We start from the raw sequence: 26,535 nt of genomic DNA, 5'->3' as shown, positions 1-26,535 counted from the left end.
GAATGTCATGGCTACAAGAGCAAGTGAAAAAATATATATATAAAGTGCAAGTGAAAAAAAAAAGCACTTGTATCTCATTAAGTTTCTAATGACATAAGATAGAACTAAAACTTGACTCTGCTGTTTACATATAGATGAACACAGGCTTAGGCAAGGAAAGGTACTAGTCTGAGTCTGTGATATAAGTTGAATTTTTTATTATCTGGAATGGGGGGAAGGTAATTGACAAAGAGTAACTCACACAGGTTAGTAGATTTTTTTTCAAAATTATTTGTTCTCAGTCACAACTGGGATATAAATATCTTACTATGGTTAGGCATTCAACAATGGCAGCCTAAGTACTGGGAGCACTTAGTACTCACCATTGTCAAACAATCAACGCCTGGAAAGAACACATTATTTGAGAGATTACTGGTTTTGAAAGAGGCGCAAGAGGTTGCCCAAAATCCCTCCTTTGAAAACAGGAGAAACTGGGTACAGGATCAGAGTACGTCAGGGCAGAGGCCATTGCAAAACAACAGTCTCTGGGCCTGAGCCCTGGGCCAAACCTCAAATGAGAAGAGACACTAGCCCACTGAGCCCAGACCCTCAAAAAGGCCAGAATGGTCCAAGTCAGGAGTACACCTGGCTACCAACAAGACTAAAAACAATTTGTCCATACAGGAAAGTTTCTCAAATTCCTAATTTTGGTCCACAAAATTATGATTAATTAAGATTAATCCTAACGATTAAGATTGAATCACATGCTTGCAAATCACAGGTCACCAAATACATAAGAAAATAAACCATAATGACACTCACAAACACATATTGAGTGGACAACCTATATATTTAGATTTTCAAGAACTGCAGATATTGGGATCATCAGATACAGAATAGCTATGTGTGTAATATTTAAAGAAATAAAAGATACAGTCACAAAGATAACCAACAAAAGAATGTCATGAATGAACAGATTACATTTTTAAAAAACTGGAACTTTTACAAATAAAATTGTTAAAATAAAAAACTCCAGTGGGGAGGAGTGAGAAAGGAATAGGGGATTAAGACGTACCAGCTGCTATGTATAAAATAATCTATAGGGATATATAGTATAACACAGGGAATATATCCAATACTTCATAATAACTATAAAGGACTATAACCTTTAAAAACTGTGAATCACTATGCTGTATACCTGAAACATATATAATTGCTGTTGTTTAGTCACTAAGTCATGTCTGACTCTTTGCAACCTCATGGACTATATAGCCCACCAGGCTCCTCTGTCCATGGGATTCTCTTGGCAAGAATACTGGAGTATTCTTATATATACTTATTAGAATACTGGAGTATTCTAATATATAATGGGTTGCCATTATATATTATTGTACATCAACTAAACCTCAATAAACTATAAATTTTTTTAAAACTCCAAGAAATAGTTTAAATATTAAATCAGACACAGCTAAAGAAAGAATTACTGAGCTGGAGAATATACATAAACACTTTTACTGTATATGAGACTACATTACTGCAAGGAAGATCAAGTTTAAGAATTGAAGACTATTGACCAAAGAGATCATGAGTTGTCTCAGTCCATCTACACAACAATGAAAATAATAATAATAATAAGGGGGAATTCATCTTTCTTCACAGGAAAAATCTTTTGACAAGTAATTCCAAGACAGTCATTCAAAGACCCTTTCTCATGGGCTAAGACACGGGTGCTTGCATGTACATGGAGCCCAGCCCAGGAAGGATACTTCAAAGACTTCAAGCAGTGGAGAGGAAGTCTCTTCAAAACTTCTAAAGAGGAAAACTTCAGTGAGTGCCACAAGGCAGGGAAGAACAGAGGGTAGCTTATGTTCCCCCGTGCATCCTTTTGCAGCTTTTGAATTATTTACTAGTTGTATGTATTATCTACTTATGAAAGGAAATTTTCAAGTTTGGGGAACATATAAAAAAATACAAGCTGCAAGGCCCCTCAACAGAATGATACACCTGAGGAAAATTTTAAGAACAAAAGCCTAAAATTATTGGACAATGGCCTGGGCAAATCTCCTCAGAAAACACCCTGAATATAACAGGTACAGCACTACAGAAAATGGTTATTTCCACATATTTATGTGAGGTGAGAATCTTAGGAAACTTGGGACATTGGGACAAAGACAAAAAACACATTTGAATGTGATACGGCAGCTGACTTTATTTCAAACTAACTTGCAGAAATCAATAGGCAACATCATATTTTGGAGGTCATGGGTCCCGATCCACTCCTCTGCTACAGAGCTTTGTGAAATTGCTCAGTCATGTCCAACTCTTTGTGACCCCGTGGACTGTAGCCTGCCAGGCTCCTCTATCCATGGGATTTTCCAGGCAAAAGTACTGGAGTGGGTTGCCATTTCCTTCTCCAGGGCTGCTACAGGGCTACTTCTCAGAAAAAGCAGGAGAAGCACAGACTAAGGGATTTTGACAAAGCAGAGAGAATGTATATTTTGATTTGACTTATCAAGAGATACAACAGACCAAAGCTTCTTATCTGTGGCTTCTTACCCCAAAAAACAGGAAAGAAGAAACTGTATGATAAACAGAACATTCTTCCATTGATTGAACTCAGTAGCCTATTGTTAAAAAAAAGCAAAGAAAACTAATGGTTAGAATAATAATACTGGTTTTATCAATCTGCACAGTCTAGTACAAATTCCACTTTCACAAACAGAAAAATACAGTTTCAAAACTCCTGGGTAATATCAGCTGTGAGAAATGGGGCAAATTACTTTTCTTCTCCGAACCTGAGGCTCATTTCACAAAATGGGAATTATTATTTTAAAAACTGCCTCAAAGGTCAATGTGAGGATTTAATTAAACTGTTTAGAACCTGGCAGGTGGCAAGAACAAAATGACAGCTATTATTGCTGTGGTTATTTTTAAATTTTTACTAATTTCTAGTCATAAAATCAAGGTTGTGTTCACTTTTTAATAATCTTAAAAGAAAGTTTATTATAAAATTAATGATATTGGCAAGACTAAGAAAACTTTTCAGTTCACAAACTATTTTTAAGAATTTGCACAAAAGGAAAAGGGTGGAAGGAGAATTCCCTGATGGTCCAGTAGCCAGGACTCAGCACTTTCACTGCTGGGGCCCAAGTTCCATTCCTGGTCAGGGAACTAAGAGCAGGCAAAAAAAAAAGAATTTATAGATGCTTATAAAAGTATCATGAACAAATAAACTATTGTTTCCTATTTACAAACCAATCAAGTAACTGGGGTAAAGGAGCTGGTAGAGAAGTTTAATGCTCAGCTTCTTCTCTTAGTCCCTGCTACTGCTAAGCCGCCTCAGTCATGTCTGACTCTGTGCGATCCCATAGACGGCAGCCCACCAGGCTCCCCCGTCCCTGGGATTCTCCAGGCAAGAACACTGGAGTGGGTTGCCATTTCCTTCTCCAGTGCAGGAAAGTGAAAAGTGAAAGTGAAGTCACTCAGTCGTGTCCGACTCTTAGTGACCCCATGGACTGCAGCCTACCAGGCTCCTCCATCCATGGGATTTTCCAGGCAAGAGTACTGGAGTGGGGTGCCACTGCCTTCTCCTCTTAGTCCCTAGGTGAGAAAATAAAATTAACCCTTTTGAAAAGATAGGTAACAATAAAAAGGAGTATTTTATTCATGATTTTTCCCTTGCCTGAATCCAAAAATGATTTCACAGTGACTCAAGACTCTGTGTAAGAATGTGCTTAATAACATGATTAAATATGACTTCTACTCACTTTCTGTTTAACAACACTTTGTTAGCCAAGTTTTAGTAACTTTATAGATTTAACACTAAATCCTCCTTAAGTTTATAATTCAAATTTTTAAACCAATTAAAGTGGAACTCTCTTCTCTGACTAGTACAACCTTGTCACACTTTACTGTACCTGTTTCATCAGTAATACTTTGCCCACCTTTCTTATGAAAAAAATACACATTAAATGTTGAAAACCACCAAACCTGGTTGATGGGTACATGGGACCTGCATACTATTCTCTTTCCTTCTGAATAGGTTTGCATGTTTTCATAATAAAACTTTTCTTTTTAACACTTACTTTTGAAACAAAAAACATAGTCAATATAAATCTGTCTTGCGGGCAAGCCCCAAGCCAATCAAAGGGTCAGAAAACATCCAGGACATTTTATGCCAAGATTGTCAAAAATCAAAACAAAACAGAAACTTCTGGAAAACATTCTGTGTCTGAAAAATTAAATAAAATTGGGAATAAGAGAAAGCCACATGGCCCAAACTTCAAACCAAAGATAGGAAACATTTATCTACTCAAAGAACTGGGAGTATTTATAAAAACAATAAATAAAAACTGTATGTTGTTGATACCACATAAGCCATTGAGTGCTATGTGGTAATTTTCATTAAAAATATTTGGATTCATTGCCAACTTCAATTTTGATAGATTTTAATTTTATTCTGTTCCTTTAATAATGATGAGCTGTGTTGGTGGCATTTTAAAAAATCAATAGAATGATACTTATTTGAAAACAGAAAATAATTTTAAGTGAGTAACAATAAAGCACTTCCTGCTTTAAACTTACTATTTCTGTGAAAGTACGTTGGAGTGTGAATCTTTTTCATTTTTCATTATTTTTTTAAATCAGAAAAAAGTCCTATTATTTATTTCTATTCATCAACTGCAATACATTAACTGTACTTTGAACTTATTGCAGTGATTTGATTAACTAAAGAAAGTTTACACATTATTTTCCAGGAGCCTAATTTGTTAACAAGAGGAGCTGGCATTACTGACTTTGTTAATCACAAACAGAATCAGGGTGCTATTACCAGATCTGTAGACTGTGGAAGTCCAAGGTCCAGGAGTACAGTGAGTCACACACGTGAGTCTCAACAGAATCTCTGACCCTTTGGTCAACTGGGAAAAAATGACTCATCAAAGTACTCCTTCCATTAATAAGAGAAGTTAACCTTTCACTCAAATTCATCAATCAACTTTCAATACAATCAAACCAAACTTGGTAATAAAACACAATTTTATATGGCAGACTAACACACCTAATTATATAAGCTCTTCTTATATTTTGTTCACAGTCTAAAATGGATTCAGCCATGGTTAAAAGTGACCAGCTGGAAGAAATTCATGATGATTCAGTGAACACAGGGCAGAACAATGAAGTGAAAGAAATGAGAATCTTACTATTTTTCCTACAGAGTTTTTTAAAATTATTGATTACAGTATCTCATCTCTTTTGGCATCTTTTACCATATAACACGTTTAAGTTAGTCAAATTTTTAACTTAATGATTTTTGTATTCTTGTCATCTTATAGAGGCCTCGGAGAAGGCAATGGCACCCCACTCCAGTACTCTTGCCTGGCAAATCCCATGGACAGAGGAGCTTGGTAGGCTGCAGTCCATGGGGTCGCTAGCAGTTGGACACGACTGAGCGACTTCACTTTCACTTTTCACTTTTCACTTTCATGTATTGGAGAAGGAAACGGCAACCCACTCCAGTGTTCTTGCCTGGAGAATCCCAGGGACAGGGGAGCCTGGTGGGCTACCGTCTATGGAGTCGCACAGAGTCGGACACAACTAAAGTGACTTAGCAGCATCTGGAATTTCAGAGAATAGTTATTATTGCTTGGGCTCTAAGGTAACTATAGGAACTTCTGTTTGAAATCTTAAGAGACTGATCAAATGGAAGAGGCTAGATAGGGTAAATACTGAGATACTCCAGCATGGAAAGTCAGAATAGAAATACAATATTCTCCTAGAACACTAGAATTGAGTAAGCTGAAAGTCAGAATAAGAATACAATATTCTCCCAGAACACTAGAATTGAGTAAGCTGAAAGTCAGAATAGGAATACAATATTCTCCTAGAACACTAGAATTGAGTAAGCTGAAAGTCAGAATAGGAATACAATATTCTCCCAGAACACTAGAATTGAGTAAGCTGAAGAAAATCTAAGGTCTCTTATACTTTCTAAGCTATAGTGATAGGTCATGCTTTTTCATATATGAAGGAAAGAAACAAACACTTTCAATATACAAATTTAAAAACTGAGATTACAGCAGAGGGTGTGTTTCTAGAGCAAGACAGCCTCTTGGATCCATCACCTACTTTCCTTGGAAAGTTATTTGAATATTGTGCCCTAGATTCCTTGTATATAAAATGGGAATAATTAATAATACCTTCTCCTCAGGCTATTGTGGCAATGTAATGAGATAGGTCATGTACACTGTTTCAAACAATGTCTGATAGAATGATTCCTCGATAATTATTAACTATTTTTATTATTACATGAGAAAGTATAATAATTCTGCATAATAATAATTACAGCAGGTGGCAACTTCTGAAAGCACCATGCTGTAAGTTTGTAAGTCAATAACTTGAATGTAGAAATACATATTCCTATTGAAATACTGTTATAAATTATTAACATAATACATGTAGTCTATTTTCAAAAGGTACCTAAAATTCAGTTTCTGGTCACTATGCCATTCATAACATTGTTTCTATGGTGAAACAAACTTTTAGTTTCAATCAAGTGTTCTAAGAGTTTCTAGATTTATACTTTAGAAATAAATATATATCTGAAAATCTATAAAACATCAGAATCTCAGAAGAGATAAATTCCAGAGACTCAAAAGAAAAACTCCTTTTTATAATAATGAAATGAGGCAAGCCAATAGGACTACTTCATTGAGGGCTCATAATTTCATCTTGTTTATGTAAGGCTGCTGGCACTAAATTGGTTTAATTGAAGGTAACTAAAAAATAAGTACTGTGTTTTTAGATATTCTGCCCTTGTTCATTATTAATAAAGACGCTTGGGGTGCTTGCTTTAACTTCCAATATTCTGAATTAACAATGAGGCCCAGGTTCACAAACTGAGACTCCTATATTAAAACTGCTGTTTCTTGGAAGTCTTCAATATAAACACATGGAAATGGATGTTTACCCCTGGGGACATTGCTACTAAGCCAGTCCACTATTCCCCTGTTCTGAGAAAGAAATCAGAAAAGGGAGAAAGTATAGTTCTGAGAAGGAACAAGAAGCCCTGATATTCACCCCAGGAGTCCCCAGGAGTCTGCAGCCTTCTGAAGTCATTCAAACCCCCAGCGGGCACAAGGGGCACTGAGGCTCAACCAGTGTGCACCACAACCATGCTGTTAAATGCAGAAATACTGTCGTATGGTAGGCAAACATCTGCTGTGGTGGCAGGTGTAGGGGGCTGTAAACACCACCCCAGCCTAGCAACAACGGGACTAATGAGGTTAATGCCTGGCTACTGGTGCGGGGGGCGAGGTGGGCATCTGTGGGAGAGGCCAGAGGCCACGCTGGACAAGGGTTTTGCCCAGCACACCTCGTTTCTCACATGAACTTCAAGTGGTGTGTCTGGCAACTTTCTGAGTCAGCACATTTCAAGGTGGCCATTGTGGATGTTATGGGGTGAACATTCACCCTTCCTAAGAGATACTCCCATGCCCCAGCTGAACCTCATATCCTTCTGCTAATTTACCTGTCTCTGACAGGTATGCAGCAGATAAGTCAACAGGGCAAATACCAAAAGAACAAGATCTTCTCAAAATTCCAGATCCTGGAATATTTAGAGGCAGATGTCATGACGTCTGGGATTAGCTTTAAAATACTCCAGGGGAAGAAGGGGGAGTGAAAGCAGATGACGACAGATGAAATAAGAATGGTGAAATGCCAAAATACGCTGAAGTTGTGTGATAGATACATGCGAGCTCATCAAATCATTCTTTACTTTGTGCGTATGTTTCCAAATGTCCATAATAAAGGTAATAAATAAGTAAATCCATTTTTTAAACTATCAAAATCCCCTTCAATGTTAATTAACTTTCCCAGGGTCCTCACACCAACTAAGGGGAAAGGGAGACTCAAACTCCAGATTTTCGTTATTGTTGTCTTGCTAAAAGCGTCAAGGCCAGAGTTTTTTTGACTACTTCCTGCTACTTCCCAGGGGTTTAAAGACAAATGCAAAGAAAGGAAAGTGCTAAAGGTATTACTGAGGATATCAAACATCTTGCTTTTGGAAATCCTAGGTACCTTTAGACACTTTTTTCCTTTATACACTTTTTATTTTAATGAGTACTGCAGGCTAAATATTAAAATTGTGAAGACTGCTAAGTAGAATGAATGACTGTCATCAGCTTACCTGTCGAAGGTCTCCAGTGGAGACACTAATGATAAGAGTTGGGATAATCATGAAGCAGGCATTGTAGAAAAGCACTCCATATTTCCCTAACTCCTGCAAAAGCCAAGAAACTCCACTCAGTTTTAGAAATATAAAGTGTCAGATTTCTTGGAGCCATTTATTCGCCTGATGTACTTATGCAGAGTTAGAATACACATTCTGACCGGTTCTGTATTTGAATATTTTCAGCAAATTTCTGACATAAAATAAAATGCTTCAAGTATACTGTGATTTTTAAAAAAATTTTGTTTTACCCAAAAAATGAGATATAAAATGGATGGAGCTGGATGGACTCCGAGGTTCCACCAATCTTTAACATGCTGCTGCTGCTAAGTCGCTTCAGTCGTGTCCAGCTCTGTGTGACCCCAGAGACAGCAGCCCACCAGGCTCCCCCATCCCTGGGATTCTCCATGCTAATTGTTCCTTTTTTTTTTTTTAAAGCATGCTATTCAAAATAGGAAGTCTGGAACAAAGTCAATAGCATTAAAAATGCTAATATAAACAAAACTTCTTAAAAACATCTGCTCCTTCTATTAAGGAACAGCAGGGTAAAAACACCAGGTATCTTGTTTCCAATCTTGCATAAATTTAATTTTCATTAAAGAGACTACATCCACCACTTTCCATACAGGGTGACATATTGTGATTCTCAAAAGGCAACAAACCCAGTTATGTAAAACTGCCATTAAAAAATAAATGATAATACAGAAAAATACAGTGCAGATAAAAAACAGCTCATAGGAATAAGCCTGTCCATCAAAGCAAACATCCTCACTCAACACTAAGAACTGGGAACAAAGGAATGTATGCCTGGCCCATCCTCCAGAGCTTCCTGCACAGCTGGGGTGGGGGTAAGGGCTTGGAGCTCCAACCCAGGGGCAGCCACATGGGAGGAAAGCCCATCTGCCCACCCGCCCCTCATGAAAGGGCCTTACCATTTATCCATTCCAGTCATCTAACTCCACAGAGGAGGAAACTGAGGTTTGGAGAAGTGAAGTCACATTAACCTGTCAGCCTGGTGGCTCAGATGACAAAGAATGCAGGAGACATGGGTTCGATTCCTGGCTCAGGAAGATCCCCTGGAGAAGGGAATGGCAGCCCATTCCAGTATTCTTGCCTGGAGAATTCCATGAGCAGAAGAGCCCGGTGGACTATAGTGCATAGGGTCATAAAGAGTCAGACACTACTGAGTGACCTTCACTTTCACTTTGTTCAGCAATACTTGCATCTGTAACCCACATCTCCAGACTCTCAAATTAGAGCTGCTTTCAGAATACTCCCGACTTTACTTGATCACTGATGGTGATGGTAAAAAACATCTAGTTTTACTTTGCCTTTCAAAATGATCCCCTTTCTATGTAGCATTCTTTCTTTGCACCCAAAATAGTGCCTATTTTTCCTTTCCTACCTAATTTTCACCCCAAATTTTGCATGACAAGGAATAACAAGAACCTATGCACAGTATCATTTAAAAGAAATTAGTAATCTGTAGATCATAACATGTAAATTAAATTACATGCCCGCTTTACAAGTTTATCTTTTTCATGTTATTTCAGGGGTCAGATGACAAAGCCTAAAAGCCAAAGAAGCGAAAGTCTGGTACCTTTGGGTCCATTTTCTGTTTGGTGTAAACGCCATTCGCTGCCGTGAAGATATCATTCAGGAATACAAAAATATACCCTTCCAAGTTAAAAGCAAGGTCAGAACTGGGAGGGAGAATAAAAAGGAATATGATTATCAGAAACTCAAAAAAAAGAAAAACTCACAGCTTGGCCTCAGAGGCCTTCTGTTTTCTCTTTCCCTGATCAAATCCATTTGTAGTGCTAGCAAAACTACCTTTTCTCTGGCATACTTTCCCCCTGTGTGGCGGTGAATAGCTAATTCTTCTCCCCTGCCTCCAGACAAGAACAAAATCAGGCCACCAGGAAGCTTCATCTTAATCATAACAGCTTAAAACCAGACGGACATTAACCATCTTCCTTTGACTAGGAAGCCCTTCTTTTGCTAATAAATCAGCATGAGCCTTGTTTTTCTAAGGGGAATGATTTGTTCAACCCACCTGTGGCTTTTCTTATTGTGGTACACAGGGCCATCCCCAGAGTACAGCCCTCTGGGGACAGCTGGGCAGTGACAGGCCAAAGAGGTCAAAGGAGGAACTGACACTTCCATCTGGTCCCCTAACATCACTTCACCACCAGTACCCTCACTATCCATCAAAAAGGCAAGGCAGGGTCCATGTCCTTCTCTGCAACTCCTCTAAGGCCTCTCTCCTCCCATTCTTTGAAGGCTTCTCTTCAATTTCCATTTTAAATAAACAACACTACTATAAACATGTTTGAGGGGAATATGGCAAAGGGAGGAGAGTAAACAACAGCTAAGCCCAGATATGATTCATCACCTGCACTTGACCTTGCAAACAGCACCACACCCATGTCATAATTCATAAGTATGAATAACATGAATTATATATTGTCAAGGAGGATTCCTCTACCACCTTTGGGTCAGTATCTGGGGGCCTGCAAATTTAACTGACAATAGAGTAACAGGAGAAAAAAATACAAATCATATTAAATATTTTACATGCACAGGAGTTCACAGAAAAAAAATGAAACTCAAAGAGGTGGTTAGACTATGGAGCTTATATACCACATAAACAGAGCAGAGGGTGTGGGCTTCAAGGAATAAATAAATTGTGGAAAAGGCACTGGGAAATATATGGAGGAAACTTATGGAAGATAAGGGTTATTTTAATAAGGTTTGCTTATGCTGACTCATCTTGATGCTGACTCTCTGTGTCTGGTGATAAGAACTGCTTTCCTATTCTGACTAAGGACCAGGGACACCTTCACAAACGGAAATTTATGGTCTACTTTTATGCAGAAAAGGGGAGGGCAGAGAACTCTTCCCATACTTGTTGATTCTCAATTCCTTCAACTCAAAATACCATTTATGTCAAAGTGGCACATTTTGGGATGGCATATCCTCATCCCCTTCAGTATCAAAATAAGATTATTTCTACCCCAAAAGAAGGAAATATGCAAAAACTGCATCAAGATTGGAATGCAGATTAAACCAGACTTTGCCTGAAGCTTCCACTGGTATTACTTACCTACAAATATATTTGTGACATTATAATTTTAAATCATTGTAAATCAGAATTCTGTGGTTCAGTCACAAAAATAGAATCTCTCAAAGGAGAGTTTTCCAAATCGTGCCTACCCCATTCAGCTCAGTGTAAAGAAGAACCTGCACAGAAGATGGGCTTATTACAGAGGACTGGCATATGTTACAAGATTCTATGGAAGCTCCTGAGAGTCTAAACTGAATTATCTGGAAAATGTAAAACAATGCAAATAAAATAAGGATTTTGTATAACCAAAAAAAAAAAAGAATCTGCCATCCTTAGGATGGCCAAGAGTTGAATGGGCAAAAACCTGAACATTCCAGAGGAATGGAAAGGAAGTATTTTACTTACTTCCTCAGAGAGCCTTAGGGGAATTCTTGGAGTTTTCACATCTCCTACTTGAGGGGGACCAAGAATTCCCAGCATCATCTGTTTAGGCCAGTAGTGAAAGCACAGAAGTTTGAGAAGAATTTACTTGTGTTATAGATGGGGGCGGATTCATGGTTAACCCTTGTCATTTAGGGCTGTTCACAGACATTCTATTTCAACTGTTATTGGCCATGTAACTTGCTTTGGTAACACATGTCACTTCTGGGGAAAACTTTGGAGAGCCAGTGTACAATTCCCCACATGTCTTCTTCCTTTCTTGATGAGAAAGGAAACCCCCTTTGAGGCAGAGGTTCCATCAGCCTGGGTCCCTGAGTAGCTATAATGGGCAGAGCACCCCCACAGCATTAACTGATGTTGGTATGTACGTGGAATGGGGCGGAAATATATTTGGTATGTTAAACAACCAAGATGTGGGCTCTTTTTGTTATAGCAGCCCAAACTGGCTCATCTATACTTGCATTTGATGAATTAATTTGAGTGACAGCACAGAAAGGTGGGGTTACAGCTGGCCTGTAGCTAAGACTGTACCCATTACCCATAAGAAGGTTATCCATTCTGTGGGTGCTGAGGAAAGAAAAAGTCGAGAATTACTACTCCAAGCTGGCTCTTGGGTAGAAGTCAGATGTTTCAGGAAGCACTATTTACCCTTTCAGCTCATTAGAGTTACCACATATATTAAATATGAGCTGAATTCCTACTGACTGCTTCTGGAAATGTGCCTTCACACACACAGTACCTGAACTGTCATTCCTCATCAAAGACTTACATTTTTATAAACTAATTTTTTTTAAAGTCTTCAATGACTCTAAGTCAGTGGTTTTCAAACTGAGCTCCAATAAACCTAGAAAAGAGAGGAGGCCCAGTGGAGACCTCAGAGCACTGTAGGAGGAAGGCACTTTCAATAGAACAAATCCCATTTTTAGCTACTTTATGTATCTTATTCTGTTTGAACAAAAGTCTTCATGACCAAAACTTAGGCTCTAATTGTGGATGCTTATTGTCTGGACCAGCACTGAAACCAAACAGGCCAGCTCAGACATAGCTAGAATTGGAGAAGAGGAAATTATAGATAAAAATTCAAATAATAAACCCTGGCCTAGGTAAGGGACTAAACACATTTATAACAATAATTTGTTGTTCAGTTTCTAAGTCATGTCTGACTCTTTGCAACTGCATGGACTGTAGCACACAAGGCTTCCTTGTCCTTCACTCTCTCCCAGCGTTTGTTCAAATTCATGTCCATTGAGTTGGTGATGCTATCTAACTATCTCATCCTCTGCCATCCCTTTCTCCTTTTGCCTTCAATAACATCAGGGTATTTTCCAATGCGTCATCTCTTTGCATCATGTGCCCAAAGTATTGGAGCTTCAGCTTCAGCATTAGTCTTTTCAATGAATATTCAGGGTTGATTTCCTTTAGGATTGACTGGTTTGATGTCCATGCAGTCTAAGGGACTCTTAAGAGTGTTCCCCAGCACCACAGTTCAAAAGCATCAATTTTTTGGCACTCAGCTTTCTTTATGGTCCAACTCTCACATGGTACATGACTACTGGAAAAGTCAGCTTTGACTATATGGACCTTTGTTGGCAAAGTGATGTCTCTGCTTTTTCATAAGCTATTAGGTTTGTCATAGCTTTTCTTCCAAGGAGCAAGCATCTTTCAATTTCATTGCTGCAGTAACAATCCACAGTGATTTTGGAGCCCAAGAAAAGAAAATATGTCACTGTTTCCACTTTTTTCCCCTTCTATTTGCAATATAACAATAATAAACATCATTATTATTGCTAATATCTGTCACCATCTACTAGAATGGAAACTCCATGAAGGCAAGAATTCTAGTCTGTTTTATTAACTGCTAGATTCTTTAGCACATAGAATGATGCTTGGCATACAGTAAATGCTGCAACATGTTTCTGTTGGACTCAGCCATAAATTAGAGTGAATCCTGGCTCACTATTATCTCATTTAATTCTCACAAGTGACCGTATTAGGTGGATGCTATTCTAATCTTCACTTAACAGTCAAAATAACTGAGACACAGGGAGGCTGAGTAGCTTGTTCTTAGTTACACAGCTGGTAAGTGAGGAGACTAGAATAAGGTTCCAGACATCCTGGCTCTGTAGCCTATACCATTAATTTGCAATTGATGATCCAGAACTCTTGCTTCTAAATGAGTTAATGAAACTAGTTTAACTGAAATTTCTCCAACCTTTTCTTTCTCCCCTTCACTTCATGTAGGTTTTTCTCTTCTATTACGGTTGTACCTCCATATCCACAGGGGATTGGTTCCAGGACCCCACACCTCTAACCCCTCCACAAGCAGATACCCAAATCTGTGCATGCTCAGGTCCCTTATATAAATCGATGTGCAAAGTTTGTATGTAACCTATGCTGTTTTTGTTGTTGTTGTTGTTGTTAGTCACTCAGTTGTGTCTGACTCTGGGACCCCATGGACTGTAGCCCACCAGGCTCCTCTGTCCATGGAATTCTCCAGGCAAGAATACTAGAGTGGGTAGCCACTCCTTTCTCCAGGGGATCTTCCTGACCCAGGGATCAAACCTAGGTCCCCTGCATTGCAGGTGAATTCTTTTATGATTTGAGCCACCAGGGAAGCCCTAATCTATGTACACCATCCCATATACTTTAAATCATCTCTAGATTACTTGTAATACTTAATACAATGTAAATACCATGTCAACAGTTACCAGTGCACAGCAAATTCAAGTTTTGCTTTTGGGGATTTTCTAGAATTAAAAAAACATATTTTTGATCCATACCTAGTTAAATCCACAGATGCAAAAGCCTCAGATACAAATGGCTAAATGTATCATAAATGAGGAAACAGGTACAGAGAGGCTAAGAAAGAGCTAACAGACAGCAGGGTTAAGTTTCCAACCCAAGAAAAGTAACTGCACACATACTTTAAACACTGTGCTATAAAAGGAGTCTGAGTGCCTGCTTTCAGATGCAAACTTGAAGTCCTTATTCCTGGTCAGGCTTATTAATGAACAAGATAGCAGTCATACACTGGTATTGGCTCATGTCCCAAACATACAAATACATTTAATGAGAGTATTCCACCCTTGGAAATATTGACCGCTAAGGCATTACTGGATGATAAAACAAATCAGCATATAAGGGCTTTATAAATCTGTTATATTCTTAGCCTAAGAACTTCTCAAAACTCTTGGTAAAATTTTTATATTGAAGACAAACATTCAGTAATAAAAGTACACAGTTCATTCCTTTTATGAAAAAAAGCTGTATTAATATCTTGTAATGCTCTCTATACATATTTCTCGGAAATGTTCTGGCCAACTTGGAACTCAGTTTGACTTTCACAGTAATATATGGAGGTTCCACTAACATCAACAGATTTGTCTCTTAGCTGTTCAATTCAACTGCAACCAGATGGAAAATGAAAAACGAGGACAGGGCCAGGCCTGTTGTCAAAGACACAAAGGAGTTATTGAGCAGAAATAGTCCAAAGTCTTACCCAGCTGCTACGAAAGCACCAAGAATGATGGCAAAGACACTGACGATGATGTTCAAGGAATACTGTTTCCTGTAATAAATAAATAGTGGGTGGAGAGATAGGTAGATAGATAAAGAAAAGGAGGAGGAGAGGAAAAATATAAATTATACTTTAAATAAACTGAGAATAGACATTGTTAACAGTTTTATAGCTATCATAAAATCTAATGGACAATGCTTTATGTAAAAAGAGCACTAAAAGCACATTAAATGGATTAGTAAATCAAACCAAATTTACTCTATTTCTTAAGTATTTGTCTTAATCTAATTACAAATGTATTTCTCTGTTCTCACTAGAGAGATGCTGGGACACAATGCATAAGAGGTGAAGTAAGTCAGAAAGAGAAAGATAAATATTGTGTTCTAATGCATATATACAGAATCTAGAAAAATGGTACTGAAGAATTTATTTACAGGCCAGCAGTGGAGACACAGACATAGAGAACACACTTATGGACATGGAGAGAGGGGAGGTGAGAGTGAGATGTATGAAAAGAGTAACATGGAGACTTATATTACTATATGTAAAACAGATAGCCAACAGGAATTTGCTGTATGGCTCAGGAAACTCAAACAGGGGCTCTGTATCAACCTAAAGGAATGCATTGGGGCAGGAGATGGGAGGGAGGTTCAAAAGGGCGGGGATATATGTATACCTATGGCTGATTCATGTTGAGGTTTGACAGAAAATAGCAAATTTTGTAAAGCAATTTTTTTTGTAAAGCAAAAAAATAAAATTCTGTCAAGCAATTATCCTTCAATTAAAAAAAAAAGTGGAAGAGCTCCTGCTGGTAGGTCTAGTTGGTTTGTATTTTTATCAAGCATCCAAAGATTAAGATAAAATTCAATAGTAAAACTTAGAACACCGGACCATCATCCTAATTTCATTGATAAGTAATCTCCACAGCAAAACCAAGAATCCATTTTAGAGTCAACCTGAATATCTTTTACATGACATTTTTAAGCCAACATTATAAGAATTAATTTATTCTGATGTTACATCATAATTACTGCATCAGAATGAATTTCCCTGATCTCCTGTACACCTACTATAGTACAGCACACATCCTATACATGTGGACAACTTCTCCTTGCCATTCCAGGAGCAGTGTATATTCCATTCAGCTCAGAAAACAGATCTACATCTGTTTTGCAGTGGTTGGTTTTTTTAGAATTTTCTACCACACATGCATGTTATTTGTCTAATTGTAAAATTATAACTTTTTTTAAAAAAACACTCACAACATGTTAAGAAATCATGGACATAGGAGTCTGCTTTTAAATGAATAAACCATTGGCCCTTTAGTTATTACAACAAGCACTTCAAACCAACTATTTGTAAAGATGACTAGATGTTGAGAATTTGCTAGGTAAAAATAATGTGGGCGTGTGGGGAGAGGACACCAAAGGAAGAGAGGAAAAACAAAAATCACCCGAGTATGATGGTTTCCAGCAGTAAAGTAAGTGGAATGGTAAATTTCCTGAGCACAGTGAACATCGGCAAGCTGTCAGAAAAGAATCAAGTATAATAACATCAGACACCAAGTATTTTTTTAATGTTTTACATTTTCAATTAAGCCCATTAATTTTCTAAATTAAATATGAGTCAACTTTAATTATCACATATGTTACTAAGTCATATAAAATAATAAAAAGAAATGGAAATTTAATAATTTCATGCCACTTGTACTTATTAGCAATTCAAAACATCATACTATCCAACTACTACAAAGTGTTGAAACTACAAAGATTGTGTTAAAAGATTATATGCAATGTGAACCTATACACCCTTTGACAAAACAAGTTAGGACTAGGTATGGACAGTCATTAAATGGTCCTAACCGCAGATCTAATCACTTCTTGTTAGGAAACTTACCCTAAGATAATAACCCAAAGAAAAGAGAAAACTCATGTGCACAAAGATGTTCGCTGCAGTAGTGTATTTGGGGAAAATATCAGAAACAATCTAAATATCAGACAAGGCAATGATCAAACAAATTCTGGTTAAATCCACTTGAGGGAACATTATGCACTAACCCTATAATATAAAACTCTACTACTCTTAGAAAACAAACGTTAAATAAATCAAGGAGGTAATGAAACTATATAGAGTCTACAACTGTAATAAGATACATTCTATGTACAGAAAGAGACTGAAAGTGAATATTTTAAATAGTATGCAAGAGGATAAAATTATGGGTAATTTACCCCCAAAACTTTATGTAAAAGGCCATATTCACTGCCTTTTAAAAATACTTATGAGGCTTTCACTCAAAACCCAGAGATTCCAGGACACAGCTCAATGCACAGCCACACTGCCAGGGCTGGAGAAACCCACCCCCATCTGTTTCCAGTGTGACTCTCAGAAGATGTGACCTAAAGAAGGAAAGTCAGAACCTTAAGGGAGAGGGGGCAGCTCCTCCTGACCAGACCTGCGGAGGGGTTTCCCACGACAACCAGCGAACAGTACAGAAAGAATTTTCAGGAACTTTACGTCCCCACTTAAAGATGTCTTATGAGACTGGTTTGAATGGCCTTTTTCAAAGCAAGATTTTAAAAAGTCATTATTTTCAATTAAATTCAAAAAAATACTTTTAGATGCCTTTTAAAAGCAGCACGGGAAATCCCTGGTGGTCCAGTGGTTAGGGCTCTGCACTCTCAGTGCCAAAGACATGGGTTTGAGCCCTAGTTGGGGAATTAATATCCCATAAGCTGTATACTGTGGCCCAAAAGAAAAAACAATAATAATAAAATAAAAGCAGATATGGATACTTAATAGTAAAAAGCTGAATGTTCTTCCCCTAAGATCAGGAATGAGACTAGGATGTTTGCTCTCACCACTACATCTATTTCATATTGCACTTGAATTTCTAGATAGGGCAATTAGTCCAAAAAAAAAAAAAAAGCATATAGTTTGGGAAAAAAGAAAAGAAAGTTGTCTCTATTTTCAGATGATACATATCTAGAAAATACTAAAAAATCCACCATATAATTATTAGAACAAATGAAATAAGTATGCATGAAACAAAAAGAATATACAAAAATCAACTGCACTTCTATATACTAGCAATGAGCAACCCCAAAAGGAAATGAGCAATCCAAAAAGGAAATTAACAACTCCAGTTATGATAGCATCAAAAAGAACAAAATTCTTAGGAGTAACTTAACAAAAGCAGTGTAAGAAGTGGAATACACTACGAACTACCAAATACTGTTAAAGGATGAAAGATTAAATGGAAAGACACTCCATGCTATGGATCAGAGACTTAATGTTGTTAAAATGGAAATACTTCTCAAATAAATCTATAGATTCAACACAATCCCTATCAAAATTTCAACCACCTTTTCATCCAGCAACGGACAGACTAATTCTAAAATCAGTGTGGAAATGCAAGAAAACCAACAAACCAAAACAATCTTGAAAAAGAAGAACAAAGTTGGTGAGCTCAATTTCAAAACTTACTACAAAGCTACAATTTTCAGTATTATCTAGTACTGGTTTAAAGTTAACCATTTAATCAAAGCATTAAGATTGAGAATCAAGAAATAAATCTTTCTAATTAATTAGAAATGTTAAATTAATTTTTAACAAGGGTACCAAGACCATACAATGGGGAAATAGTCTTTCAATAAATAACGCTGAAACAACTCAACATTCATAGGCAAAAGAATGATTTTGGACCCCTACCTCACTCTATATATAAAAAATTATCTCAAAATATATCAAAGACCTAAATATAGGAAAACTATAAAACTCTTAGATGAAAGAATAGGATTATATCTTTATGACCCTGGATCAGGCAAAGTTTTCTTAGACACAATACCAAAAGCACAGCAACAATAACAAAAAATAGATATATCAGATTTTACCAAAATCTATAAATAGATAAAGAACATATGATAGATCCAAACAGTAGAATCTTATACAATCTTACTAAGGAATGAAATTTTGATACATGCTACAACATGGATGAAACTTAAAAACATTACACTAACTGAAATAAACTGGACATAATAAAAGGACAAATACTGTATGATTCCATTTGTATGAAATATCTAGAACAGGCAAATTCATAGAGACAGTAAGTAAAACAGAGTTTACCAGGGCTGGGGGGAGGGCGAATGGGGCATTACTGTTTAATGGCACAGAATTTCTGTTGGGGATGATGAAAACTTTCTGGAAATAGGTAGAGGTGATGGTTGCTCAAGACTGTGAATATATGTAATAAACTGTCTACTTAAAAATGGTTAAAATGTTTATATTAGGTATGTTTAACTTTAATTATTCACTAAATTTTTAAAACCTTAAAACTTTTGTGCTTCGAAGTATACCATCAAGAGAGTAAAAAGACATCCACAGAATAGGAGAAAATTTTGCAATCATGTATATAATAAAGCACCTGTATCTAGACTATATAAAGACTTAAAACTCAATAATAAAAAGATAAATAACCCTATTAAAAATAGGCAAAGGACTTGAATAGACATTCCTCCAAAGAAGCCAGATAAATGGCTGATAAGCACATGAAAAGATGGTCAGTATCATTAGTCAGCAGGGAAATGCAAATCAAAACCACAGTGAGATACCACTTCACAACCACTGCAACAGCTGTAATCAAAAAGATAGACAATAACAAATTTGGCAAGAATGTAGAAAAATTGTAACCCTCATACACTGCTGGTGGGAAAGTAAAATGGTACAGCCACTTGGAAAATAGTTTGGCAGTTCCTCAAAATGTTAAACACATATGACTCAGCGACCCCACTCCCAGGTATGGACCCAGTTGATAGCACTTAATCAGGCCCAAAACCATGAAGGCATCTTGGTCTTTCTTGTTCTCATACACTGTATGTTGTTAATCAGGATACTGTGTTAGCCCTTCCTTCCAAATATATCCAGCATCCATACTATGGCCTCAGTCTCACAACAAAAATAACTAGGAGACCCTTGGAGAAATGGCAGAAATAGTTTGATAAACCTGGACATCATGTGCCAGGAAGCAAGGAAGTAATCAAAGACTACTGGAGCCCTAGAACATAGGAGTCTACTCAAAGAGCTCCCACTGACCTGAGATGATACAATCTAAGCATCAAAAGAAGATGCGTATAATGAACTAAAACATTAGGTAAATGAAACAAATAGCTCAATGGAAGAGAATAGAGAGCCCAGAAATAAACCCACACAAATAGAGTCAACTGATCTCTGACGAAGCAGTAAATACAGTTCAAGGGAGAAAGACTAGCCTTTCAATAAATGGTTTTCAAACAACCGGACATCTACATGTTAAAAAAAAAACAAAAAACAACTGAATCTAGACACAGGCTTTATACCTATCACAAAACTTAACTTCAAAATGGACCATACACCTAAATGTAAAACATAAAACCTCTGGAAGATAATGTAGGAGAAAATCTAGAGGACCTTGGTTTAGTAATGAGTTTTTAGATAAAATATCAAAGGCATAATCCATGAAAGAAAAAAACGATAGTGGAACGTCATTAAAATGTAAACTTCTGCTCTGAGAAACAGTGTTAAGAGAATGAAAAGGCAAGCGATAGACTGAGAGAAAATATTTGCTAAGTGCATATCTCATATGGGACTTGTAAATAACAATTGATGAGTTAATAATGCTGGTAAAAAACAAAACAAACAAAAATCTGCAGCTCACTACTGACGGTGACACAACACTGGTTTATTACTCTGGAGGCCTAAAAATAAAGCTTTTGTCCTGCCTTTCCTGTATGAAATGGTGAGTGAAAATTTGTATTCACTGAGGAAGTTTAGATAATAATTGCAGAAGGGGAGATACAGTTTAGAAAATCATCATTTTTCAATTTGTAATGAAATAATGGATCTACACAGTGATCATCAGCGTGTGCTAACCTCATTAGGTAAAAAATTGATGGGGAACGTTCTAATGAAGGGACCAGACTGACCCCTTAAAATCATTAAAGACTGAATTTTTGATCAATTAAATATCATTAGAAGTGGGATAAAACATTATGTGCCCTGTGAGGTGATGCAGAAGAAAGAACCCAACATCACTAATAAACTGATCTTGCCTGAAAAACTGAATCTAAATTTGATTAAGCCTCTAGAACCAACTTCCAGTTTACTGGAAACAGGGGAGACAGAAACATACCACATGACACCATGCATAAGCAATTTCCTTCCTTTCTCCTCAGTCTTACTTGCTAAAGGCCTTCATCTTCCTCTTCTGCTATGCATGCAGAAAAGTATTGAAGAACACTTCTAATAAAGATGTTTCTAAGATCACTAAAAAAAAGAATCCCTCATCTACCCAGACCCCCAGTGCAAGAGCTGGGCAGCTATCAGGGTAACTGAAGGCACTCCCACGCTGCAAGTGGGCTCAGAGAGAGGCCAAGAGGTTACACGGCAATACAGCAACAGCACCTGCCACAGGAAGCTTTAATACAAACTTGGAAATTAAGGAAAATTGGTTGACCTGATCCCAGAGAGAAACAACTAAAAGGTATAATCAGAAACAGGATTGTACATTTTGTTTTTCACAACCACCACGATCTGCCCTTTCCAAACAAGAGTGACAGGCAACAGGTTTTATGTACTTTCTCCTTCTGGCTTACTTCCTACCTGCCTCTTTTCTACTCTTCCTATACGAACAGACTTTACTCCACTTCTGTCACCCTTTATATAAACTTGATTTTCTCATTATTCACATCTTTTTCATAAGGTTCGTGACCCACATGTGTACTCATTAGGCTACATATTTCACACCACATTTTACAAATTATAGGATGACTTGTTCATCATACAGTTCCATTTTCATTTTTATAGGGACTATTAACAAAGTAGTCAAAGGACCATAAAATAAATGCAGATGCAAACTTCAGAAATATGTATCACATACTTGAAAATAATATCTGTCATTAATTTTTCCTTGTACCAAACTTGAACTACCCGAAAACTGACAGTGTTCCTGCTTTTATAAAACTGTGATGGAATCAAAAGTTACACAGAACCACATTCATATAAATGAATCTTCCTGGAAAATCATACGTTCTCTATCTTGATTTCTACAGATATCACATTCTATCTTCAGACTTGGACATAAAGAAAACTATATCAGCTTTTTAACATTTCTAAAGCATTATCAAACTCAAAACTACCTTATTTCCTTAAAATTATGAAATATTATTATCTTCCATATATAGCCCAAGCAATATCTTGAAAAAATCAAAGTTTATCTCTGTGACACTAAAAGAAAACTAGTGAAGAACCGCCAATCAACCGTTATTCTGCACTCTACCTTAATTTACTTGTGCTTGCTAATCCACTTATGTGGTTTCCAACGTAGAGGAGAGGCAGAGGAAACAGCTTCAATAAAAAAAAAAAAAGAAAGAAAGAAAGAATATTTGGTTAGAACTCCAATAACATTTTCCTTCATCAATAAAGATGGTGACATTCACTCCGCATCAGAAAGCAATTCATTCAGAGTTCCTTTACTTGCAATGACTGAATTTTCCAGAATCCAGAACACATACAAGTTTCTCCATATGATCAAAAAATAGGTATGCAGTGATATCCCCAATCCTGGTGGTGGTGGGGAAGGTGGATAGAAACAGAAATTTTGGCCTTGCCCACATTAGTAGACTGTTTCCTGAAAACAAAGCTCTGAACAAGCACCTCTCTTGGGCGGAGACCCCTAGCTAGGTTGGTGAGTTGAGGATGGGTGCTTATAGTTTATAAACTCTATAAATATAGATCATGGATGAGGCTCAGAAAGCCATTGAAAAAGTGTACAAACTTCTGCTATCTAGGCATATAAGCACTTTTCTGGACGAAGACAAAGGTTCACATCTCACTGACGTGTCAAATAGTGATGCTTTCAAAAAGCTGTGTATGCTGGCCGCGTTACTTTGTCTTAGAGCCCTACAATAAGTAAATATCTACCAAGGTTAAACAATGTAGCCTGTTCTTCTAAGAAGCAAGCATCTTTTAATTTCATGCTTGCAGTCACCATCTGCAGTGATTTTTGGAGCCCCCCAAAATTAAGCTGTCACTGTTTCCACTGTTTCCCCATCTATTTGCCATGAAGTGATGGGACCAGATGCCGTTCCATTAAGTTTTTGAATGTTGAGTTTCAAGCCAACTTTTTCACTCTCCTCTTTCACTTTCATAAACAGGCTCTTTAGTTTCTCTTCACTTTCTGCCATTACAGTGGTACCATCTGCATATCTTAGGCTGTTGATATTTCTCCCAGCAATCTTGATTCCAGCTTGTGCTTCATCCAGCCTGGCATTTCACTTGATGTACTTTTCATATAAGTTAAATAAGCAGGCTGACAATATACAGCCTTGACATACTCCTTTCTGGATCTGGAATCAGTCTAACCATGTCCAGTTCTAACTGTTGCTTCTTGACCTGCATACAGATTTCTCAGGAGGCAGGTAAGATGGTCTGCTATTCCCATCTCTTTAAGAATTTTCCACAGTTTGTTGTGATCCACACAGTCAAAGGCTTTGGCATAGTCAATAAAGCAGAAGCAGATGCTTCTCTGGAACTCTCTTGCTTTTTCAATGATCCAACGGATGTTGGCAATTTGATCTCTGATTCCTCTGCCTTTTCTAAATCCAGCTTGAACATCTGGAAGTTCACAGTTCACATACTGATGAAGCCCGGCTTGGAGAATTTTGAGCATTACTTTGCTAGTGTGTGAGATGAGTGCAATTGTGCGGTAGTTTGAGTATTCTTTGGCATTGCCTTTCTTTGGGATTGGAATGAAAACTGACCTTTTCCAGTCCTGTGGCCACTGCTGAGTTTTCCAAATTTGCTGGCATATTGAGTGCAGCACTTTCATAGCATCAACTTGTAGGATTTGAAATAGCTCAATTGAAATTCCATCACCTCCATTATCTTTGTTTGTAGTGATGCTTCGTAAGGCCCACTTGACTTCGCATTCCAGGATGTCTGTCTCTAGATGGGTGATCACACCACCGTGGTTATTTGGATCATGAAGATCTTTTTTGTACCGTTCTTCTGTGTACTGTTACCACCTCTTCTTAATATCTTCTGCTTCTGTTAGGTCCATACCATTTCTGTCCTTTACTATGCTCATCTTTGCATGAAATATTCCCTTGGTATCTCTAATTTTCTCAAAGAGATCTCTAGTCTTTCCCATTCTATTGTTTTCCTCTATTTCTTTGCAGCCTTTCTTATCTCTGCTTACTGTTTTTTGGAACTCTGCATTCAAATGGTTATATCTTTCCTTTTCTCCTTTGCCTTTCGCTTCTCTCTTCTCAGCTATTTCTAAGGCCTCCTCAGACAACCATTCTGCCTTTTTGCATTTCTTTTTCTTGAGGATGGTCTTGATCCCTGTCTCCTCCATAGTTCTCCAGGCACTTTGTCTATCAGATCTAATCCTTGAATCTATTTGTCACTTCCACTGTATAATCTGTCACTTCCACTGTGTAAGGGATTTGATTTGTGAAGGGTGTAAGGAAGTGAAACTAACACATGCCCCTGCCTGAGGCTTGCACTCCAGGAGATATTTGCAAGAATTAAATGGTCTTTTGACTTTGTTTCCTTACCTCCCCACCATCTCTGATCCATAAAAGAACCTGGCATTCAGGCCTCAACAAGACAGTTATTTTGAGGCCTAGCCTCTCTTCTGTCAGCTGGCTCCCCAAATAAAGTCTCTTCCTTGTCTTAAAGCTTCATTTCTTGGATTTATTGGCCTACCGTGTGACACGTAAAGCGAGCTTGGACTCCTTAACACAACCACAATTAGAAAGCATTTATTTTTCGGCACTCAGCCTTCTTTATCGGAGAAGGCAATGGCGCCCCACTCCAGTACTCTTGCCTGGAAAATCCCATGGATGGAGGAGCCTGGTAGGCCGCAGTCCATGGGGTCGTTAAGAGTCGGACACAACTGAGCGACTTCACTTTCACTTTTCACTTTCATGCATTGGAGAAGGAAATGGCAACCCACTCCAGTGTTCTTGCCTGGAGAATCCCAGGGACCGGGGAGCCTGGTGGGCTGCCGTCTATGGGGTCACACAGAGTCGGACACGACTGAAGTGACTTAGCAGCAGCCTTCTTTATCATCCAACTCTCACATCATACGTAACAACCGGAAAAACCATAACCTTGACTACACAGTTTTAATTAACAGTAATCTTTTGAAGTTCCAACTACCTGATCTTTGTTGCAAAAATTTTTACATATGCTGGCTCCTCCCTTACCTCTTTGGCGCACTCTCTCAGAGCTATCTCAGCTGAGAGACTGCCTCCTGGGCTTAAGTCCTCGTTTTGTCTTCACAATAAAACACAATTTTCAACTTTCAGGTTGTGTGTTTTTTTCTGGTCAACAATATTCTGGTTAACAGTGTACAACTGACTCAGTCATATAGCTGGTGATATTACAATTTCAGAGCTTCTTAGGTATTGAAGAGTATCAGTTGCCCCTACTACCATATAGAATTCAAAATAAAGGCAGTACTGACTTCTAGTTTCTGGTAACCATGGGCAAAATTATTTGTGTCAATACCGCTGCTGAGCTCTCTCCCCCGAGTGCGTGCGCTCTTTCTCTCTCTCTCTCCCCAACATGCGTGCACTCTTTCTCTTTCTCTCTCTCTCTCTCTCCAGCGCGCTGGCGTGCTCCTCCACTCTCTTCTCTTCATGTCTTTGGGTTGGCATGCCCTCACGCTCCGAGGATGGATTCTCCTGCTATCTTTTAAATAAAATAGAGCTGTAACACTGATTTGTCTAAGAGCTTTAACATGGTTTGTCTAAGACCCGAGAGCTGTGACGTGCTGAGGGCTTTAATGTCCATCACTCCGAACCTTTGTTGTGACGAGACAGAACCGAGGAGCATACACTCGCCTAACATCTATGGTGCCGTGACTCGAGGAAGAGGCCAAGCACAGCAGGAGCCCAATTCAGCAAAACCTCCCATGGTTGAAGCAGAAAGCGAAGAAAACCCAGCGCAAGGGAAGTGCCAAGAGGCCCATCATGCTGGAGACCAGGACAGCGAAAAACGAACTCAGCAGAAAGCTCACGCAGCTCAGCCTCAGATTCCAGAAGACCTCCAGTTAAGGACTGAAGAGGCCCACTCCAGCCAGCCTGCCTGTCACAGATAACCATCATGGGGCTGGAGCCAAGGGTGCAACTGGATGTGGCAGGTCAACAAGCTACAACATGCAGTGCCAGTTCAACAAAGATACAAAACTACAGCCGACCATGGAAAATACCACTCACTCTTAGATGGACACCACTATGAAGACTCTGAGGCCTGAGACTA

At 38.0% G+C, this 26,535-nt stretch overlaps 1 protein-coding gene across 7 annotated transcripts in view; it reads right to left on the bottom strand.

Annotated features, from left to right (window-relative positions):
* Positions 1-26,535, bottom strand: part of SLC35D2 (solute carrier family 35 member D2) — a 64,938-nt gene that overhangs the window by 20,567 nt on the left and 17,836 nt on the right. For 4 of the 7 annotated variants that reach the window (XM_070375316.1, XM_070375313.1, XM_070375317.1 and 1 more), the window contains exons 4-9: positions 22,544-22,611; positions 16,688-16,759; positions 15,217-15,285; positions 9,810-9,912; positions 8,168-8,260; positions 2,536-2,603 (exon numbers count right to left, since the gene is read on the bottom strand). In XM_070375316.1, the coding sequence (XP_070231417.1) occupies positions 2,536-2,603; positions 8,168-8,260; positions 9,810-9,912; positions 15,217-15,285; positions 16,688-16,759; positions 22,544-22,611 (473 nt within the window). The remainder of the gene's footprint in view (positions 1-2,535; positions 2,604-8,167; positions 8,261-9,809; positions 9,913-15,216; positions 15,286-16,687; positions 16,760-22,543; positions 22,612-26,535) is intronic. The other 3 variants (XM_070375314.1, XM_070375319.1, XM_070375315.1) reach the window with 2 other exon arrangements.

Source organism: Bos mutus, chromosome 8 (assembly GCF_027580195.1).
Source record: "Bos mutus isolate GX-2022 chromosome 8, NWIPB_WYAK_1.1, whole genome shotgun sequence".
NCBI classification, from domain to species: Eukaryota; Metazoa; Chordata; class Mammalia; order Artiodactyla; family Bovidae; genus Bos; species Bos mutus.
Note: the sequence above shows the minus strand (reverse complement) of the source record. Positions and strands in the feature narration are given on the sequence as shown.